The sequence below is a fragment of the Phoenix dactylifera genome, unplaced genomic scaffold (assembly GCF_009389715.1).
Source record: "Phoenix dactylifera cultivar Barhee BC4 unplaced genomic scaffold, palm_55x_up_171113_PBpolish2nd_filt_p 002354F, whole genome shotgun sequence".
Classification (NCBI taxonomy): Eukaryota; Viridiplantae; Streptophyta; class Magnoliopsida; order Arecales; family Arecaceae; genus Phoenix; species Phoenix dactylifera.
In genome coordinates, this window is record NW_024069588.1 from 27,173 (window position 1) to 34,006 (window position 6,834).

A 6,834-nucleotide genomic window follows, 5' to 3' on the forward strand; every position below is an offset into this window, starting at 1 on the left:
GTAATAAAATATAATTCACCAATGGTTGTCTTTCAAGAGGCAATTTTGACTTGAAATTAGGATGGGAACTCTTCTTTCGAGTGCTAAGCAATCTTGACATTTCAATAGGAAATGAGTATAGTTCAGGATCCTTCCTAAGTAATGCCTGTATTTGTCTTCCGTTGCAAAATATTTTGAAATATGGGGTTCTAGTAATTTTTGGTCTCTTTTTGCTCTGTTTCATTTTTTTCCCTACTGTTGCATGTTGATTTCTTGCTTCCTATAAGCAATGTAAGCTGTTATTGTAATTTACAATTTACATAATATGTTTCACTAATATTTGCTTACATTACTTTGCTTTGGTTCTGATTTTGATTTTTTTTCAGCTAAAGGCTCCGATATAATGTCATTTATTAAAACATTTCAGGTGCTGCTTGTAGATCAGTCTGATCGATTTGTTTTTAAGCCATTGCTGTATGAACTACTATCTGGAGGTACTAAAGATTTGTAGTTGAAAGCAGTTCATTGTTAATATTGTTCACCTCTTTGTTTATTCCTTTTGTAATTTCTATAATTACTCATTTTATTTAATTTTCTTACTGAATGTCTCTTACTGAATATCACTGGATGGCAGAAGTAGATGACTGGGAAATAGCACCGTCCTTTACAGACTTACTGAGGAACACCAGTGTGCAATTTGTCAAGGACAGGGTCAAGCTTTTACGCCCTTTGGACCACTTAAATCGTATAGAAATGAGGGAGCCTGGAAGGTCACGCTCTGGAGGATTGGTTCAACTTGAGAGTGGGATAATCATTGAATATGACTGGTCTCTGCCTCGATGTTGCGGAATCTCTTTCTTTATTATGACTTTGTATTTGTCTATCTACTTGATTGTCATCAGCATCGTATTATGTCTCTCTATTCTGCTCTTTACTGCTATCCTTCAAAGAAAATTCTTATTCTTTCACAAGTCGAAGTGTCCACAGCAAATTTGCTCTGTTAGTCTGTTCACATTAAGATTCTGCAACTTGAAAAGGAATGATCATTGATTCTGGCTCTTACATTTATATAAATTCTTATGTACTGTGGACATTGTTTTCTGGAATAGTATAGCATGTAAACATACAAAATACATGCACACACAGTACACTTGGTAGCAGTGTCATGGGACTTATTGTCTTGAATGGATATTACTGCCAGTCCTTCTGCATGGTCTTATTTTGTGGACTCCATCTTGTTTTTGGGGTGCCCCTGTCTGCACTTGCATGTGTGCATGTTTGTCTCTGCATGTGTGAGAGAGAGTGCAATCTCTGAGTTCACTCTCCATCTTGTACTTTGTCTTCATTATGCTCTTGCTGATGTTGCATTTTTTTTTTCTATGAAAACTGGGCAGCCAGGCTGGTTCTAGCTTTAGGAGCTGAAGCAAAACTTGATGTTGTCCCAGGATCTGCTGAATATGCCTTTCCTTTCTCGACCTTGGAGGATGCTCGTGTAAGTTCTGAAGAGCTTATGCAATAATTTACTATGTCATTTTTGTTTCTACAAGTTGTCCATCTTAAATTAAGGTTCTCACTGAATTTGTAACTAGTCATTCTTTTCTTAAATATTGTTATGCTGTACTTTTATTGACATGGTACAATATTAGATGTGGTGGGTCTTGTCATGCCAAAGGGGAACGCAAGTGGAAGCAAGGGTTCTGCATCGGGATTGCCGAAGTATGGGGTTAAGGATATGGGTTTAAGGTAAACCTAGGTCTAACCATAGTGGAGCACCCAAACACCTTCTCCTACGATGGAAGGAATGTTACACTTTCTAGTGTGTAGTTCTGAATAAATGAATAATTCAGCAATGCAAGATCTTTCACTGGCCTTCACTTGGTATCCATAATAATACCTTTTTTGCACCATTCTTCATGTGAGGCTCTTCTAGAGTTGCATTAAGAGGATTCTTGAAGTCACGTCAAGGCACCATGAAGCTCCAGAATAGCAAACAAATTATTAGATAGGCTATTTAGGGAACTCTACATTGATGAGGATTCATGGGTATCAAGTTTTAGTTAAAAGGAGAAAGAAAGAGCAAACTCAACTAAATTGCTTGCACATGTTAATGCAGCTTATGTTGTGTTGGATTTATCTCATACAATCTTGTCGGTGTTGTATAAATTTCTAACTTTTAATCAATTGAGGACCCTGGAACCAGACTGATGTTGGCGATCCCTTAGCTGCTAGAATTGGGAGCAGTGTGGAAGCTATTTTGGGTATAGGTGCAGGAAAGCAAGTATTTTTTTTTGGAGTTTTCAAAAATATTTAAATAGTAATTGCTCTTTTTGAACTTTTTCAATAATTTTAAGCCTAATTTGATGCTTTTTTGATGTATTCTTGATATTTTTTGATGTTTCTATGATTCTGGTTTAACCTAAATGATGCATCTTATTATTTTAAAATGAAACAAATCATAATGATTAGTGAGATGTTGCATGCTACAAGAAATAACATAAAATATCCTTAAATCAAGTAGTAATATAAAATTATAAAATAATACAATCAATTACATACATTTAAAGTACAACATATATACCGATATATAAAATTTGGTCGAGTGGCGATGGCTCTTAATATCCGGATCATCATTATAGTCAGGAGGCACATCAACTCACCCCTCTAACCAAGCGGCGTTGTAGTCTTGTACGTTCATCCCCTAACGAATGCGCGCCGGGTTATGAGCACTTTTGGATCTCTCGCTAAAGCTCTGGCTTTGTGAAGTATCCTCTGGCTGATAATACGGCTGTGGAGGGGTCCATCCAAATATGCTGACCAGCAAAATCCAACCCATGAGATGCTCTGGGCTACGTAGGATAGTAGCTACTAGAAGATGCCCCAGCCGCACCATATTCATATTCGTATGGGTCATAGGCTACCTGTGACTGCAGGTAATAGAATATAATATACGACTCAAAATCTAATATATCTATGAATTCTACTTCACATGCAAGGTCATATACAGCTTTATCATGTCCTCCTAAATGACCTCCAAAATCCGTTCTCTATGCAATCGCATCTTCGCGTGTTTTATCAGATCGTGAACGTGGTCCCTACTTTTTTTGAGATAAAAAAATATTTTTTAACCTCAAAAAATACATCTGATTTATCTAATATATAATATTTTTTTATATTTTTATTGATTTATATATTTCTAATAATTTTTAAATTTAAAAATATGTTTAAATATCATAAATTCAGAAAAACATGATTTCTATCTTAAAAATTACTTCTGAATTATGTAACACATACTGCTATTTTTTTGTAATTTTGGTATTATTTATATATTTTTAATTATTTTTTAATTTAAAATAATATTTAAATATTAATATCCATGTAGAATCCAACAATAGATGCTACATATATTTTTCTACACTTTTAGGCATGCATTAAAGGCTACTTATTCCATCTTCAGATTGATCTCAAAATAATCCTCAACTAGAGGTCTGCATTGACCTGAATTTTCATCTCAGGAGTGAATCCAGCATTTTGACAGTACTTGCAGTGGAAAATTTTGGGAATAAGATGTTTTGTATTTTTACTTCTGTTCTAATTTGCAAAAATGGGTTTGCGAAATACTCAGGAGTGGCCGAAATGCAACAGAGTTTCGTATTTTTACTCGTCCTACTAATAATCCCGAGTGTGTTGCCTCTTAGAAGACAATATTTTGAAGCATATACCAGCTTTTTTGGAATATGGTTTTTCTAAAAGATCCACTTCCATGCATGCTACCTTTTGAAAGATAGAAATTATTTGCTACCTCCTGTTTAGATGGGATAGCCAGAGGTTTCTGATATTCAGCTCTATTATTTTCTACCTCTTGTTTAGATAGGATTATCACAGCTTTCCAGTATTCAGCTTTTAATAGTTGTTACCACTAGTAGCCGTTGATCGTTGGTTAGTGTTACTTGGATTCTTGGAAACCTTTTTTTTTGAGTTGTCGGGCACTCGAAAACCATCTTGTACTGGATATGCCATACTACACCGGTATCGAACTGAGACTTGGTACAGGAGATGTGCCAACCTTGGTACATTGAACTGACTCCTAGACTGAGTGTATTGATGCTGTACCAGTGTGGTACCGAAACGGAGTTTGGTATGGAGATAGGGAACCTTGTAATATTCCTTGACACTTAATGCCATCGGATTATGATGCCATCATCATTATGTGTTTACTTTTGTCACTTCCATGTAAAATTTATCAAGTCTAACATCACAACTAGCAACCATTTGATCCAATTTTATGAACCTAAGGAGCATAGATCTAGTTCATTATTCCTTATATGCATACACTTGTACATATTTACTATATATATAAAGATGTGTCCCAAATGTCTGAATCTTAGGAGAGTCCCATGTTGGATTCTTATGAGATACCAAATCCTTTCACTGCTTCACTTAAAAACTTAATGAAGATTTTCATGACATAGAAATTAGGCTCCTGTCGTGTAAGTATTGCAGGAAACATACATATGATGCTCCATACATATTTAAACACGACATATTCATGCAAATTGCCTCAGACACTAGGAACGAAGCCAAAATGAAAATAAGCAGAAGTGATTATCTAGATGAAGAAATGCTACCAATGACATGATCCTCAAGGTGAACTTCAAATTGACAAGCATAAAGAAACGAAATAATATAGAATTATTTATTGTTGAGATCCTGGTCAACATATTCTTTCTTAACAAAGTCTTCGTAATGCAAGCCAAAAGGAAAACACAAACCAGCCGGCGTGTCCAACACACGGTCATTTCTGCCCGCATCGAACATTCTTTTGGCAGGGTGGGGCCTAGTGGGGCTGCTACGCGGGGGTGGGCTCATCCCTTCCTCCCCCCTTCCCTTTTTTTCAGCAAAAAAAAGAGAGAGGAAAACACTGATTAATATAACTTGTGTAGCTCAGACCATTTTGGTAATGATTAATTTTTTAATTTGTTTTGGTAATTTATTGTGTCTGTTGATTTGATGTTCACCAAGACTTTCCAAGTATTCTTATTTTTCGTTATCTGTGTGCATATAAAAAATATCATGGGGACTTTCCAAGTATTTCTTATTTTTCTACTCTTTGAATCTCCAATGCTGCAGAAAGTCAACAGCAAGTTAAGAATGTTGGAACGAGAGAGGTTTGGTAAGGATTCCCCTCCCATACGTGTGGCTATTGTCGGTTGTGGCTACTCTGGTGTTGAGTTAGCTGCTACCATTTCTGAAAGACTCGAACATAGAGGGATAATTCAAGCAATCAGTGTTGAAACTGCTATTTGTCCGAATGCTCCACCTGGAAATAGAGAAGCTGCATTCAGAGTAAGAATTCATATTGAGCATATTTTGATAGAATACAAAATTTATGGCTCTCTGTGTTTGTCCAAATTGTGCATTCACATTAGTCTTTTGATTCAGGTTTTTATGGTGTCTGCCATCTCATTTGTATGTTGAATTTAAGATCCATAATAGACTATCCAATGTACAAGCTGAACTACAAGCAACATGATAGAAAATCAACTTTAATTAGTTATGTGCTTGATCAACCTGAATATTCATTAAACCACCTTAAATTAATCCATGGAATTCATAATCCTGAATCAGTAAAAACCATTTGTAAGCAATCCAACTATCTCTAAATGGCTGATGCAAGCTTTGAAGGTCCGTTCTTATTGTTGTCACTGAAATACAAGTCTGTGGCTTGTGGATTGACAGAAGATTGAGACCTGTGACAATCAATTGCATAATTGTGTTGTTTGGGTCTTAATCTCATTTGTTTGAATCCTTCATCGGGGGGAAATTTCTTTATTTTATGATATCTGGAGTAATGAAATCAGAAACATTCATTTTCTTTCAATTTTCTCTTTCATGTAAGAAACTCCTGATGCAAGGACCTCCATAGTGAGTCCGGGATCCCTGTGTCTTGGTTTGGGTGTGCATGAATAGTGGTCCATATAGGATGATGAATTTTGTATGATAATGTATATTTTTATGGAATAAAAGACTTGGATGCTTTCTTGTGTCTTTGGGCTTTTAATGCTTCTTTTATTCTACACGGTTATTCTTCTCGTCTTAGTGATCGGTTGTAGCGATATATGGCTAAATTTTATTCAGTTATGATCTTAAAATTTAAGTGAGCAGAAAAAAACTTTGAAGCAGCTCTAGCATCTTGTACGGTACGTTGTATTCTTTTCTTGGTTCTATTTTCATCTAAACTAATGACCTGACCAAGAAGTTACATTAGTTTATATTTACTATACAGTGGATACCACACCGTCCGGCATACCATACTATACCAATATTGAACTGAGACTCAGTACATGGATCTTACTGAGTCTTAGCATGCTGAACCGATCTCCATATTGGGCCTACCGACACTACCAGTATGGTACTAGTATGTATGAGGGCCAATACTAAGATGGCGAATCTTGGTTTAGCTACTCTTATGCATTGCGTTGTCTCTATTATCAAGCGAAGCCAACCATGTCCGCATGCATTTTTTTTACAGAAATTTGGACGAGCACTTATAAGATACTGTTCTTGTGTATTATGTCCTTACAATTGATTCTATTAGGCAAACTCAATGGCCATTGTTTTCATGTTTTTCATAAGAATTTTGATTGAGATAATAAAAGTCCAATCTTTATCTTCCATTTTACATGGGAGAGCCTTCTGTCCTTGGATTCCCATTTCAGTTCCGGACACACACACAAGAAAAATGAAAAAAGAAAAAAACTGTGATCAGACTTTTATGTCTTTGTATTTCCTGTTAGAATCCCAATATTGTCTATAGTAAGATTTGCCATGTCAGTCGGTACCATACCGAGCATACCG

At 35.8% G+C, this 6,834-nt stretch overlaps 1 protein-coding gene across 1 annotated transcript; it reads left to right on the forward strand.

The window, feature by feature from the left end:
• The first annotated feature begins 367 nt into the window (after window positions 1-367).
• Window positions 368-5,469, forward strand: LOC120109547 (alternative NAD(P)H-ubiquinone oxidoreductase C1, chloroplastic/mitochondrial-like). Its single transcript, XM_039123274.1, has 4 exons — window positions 368-473; window positions 614-806; window positions 1,378-1,471; window positions 5,107-5,469. The coding sequence occupies exons 1-4, from the start codon at window positions 383-385 to the stop codon at window positions 5,452-5,454; spliced, it is 726 nt and encodes a 241-aa protein (XP_038979202.1). The 5' UTR covers window positions 368-382; the 3' UTR covers window positions 5,455-5,469.
• Window positions 5,470-6,834: the final 1,365 nt, after the last annotated feature.

What these genes read in the sequence shown, in the direction of transcription:
- LOC120109547 (XM_039123274.1), top strand. Translation starts at nt 383, where the DNA reads ATGTCATTTATTAAAACATTTCAGGTGCTGCTTGTAGATCAGTCTGAT. An exon ending in ATAATCATTGAATATGACTG is followed by an intron (nt 807 to 1,377) that starts GTCTCTGCCTCG and finishes CTGGGCAGCCAG; the next exon opens with GCTGGTTCTAGCTTTAGGAG. An exon ending in CGACCTTGGAGGATGCTCGT is followed by an intron (nt 1,472 to 5,106) that starts GTAAGTTCTGAA and finishes CCAATGCTGCAG; the next exon opens with AAAGTCAACAGCAAGTTAAG.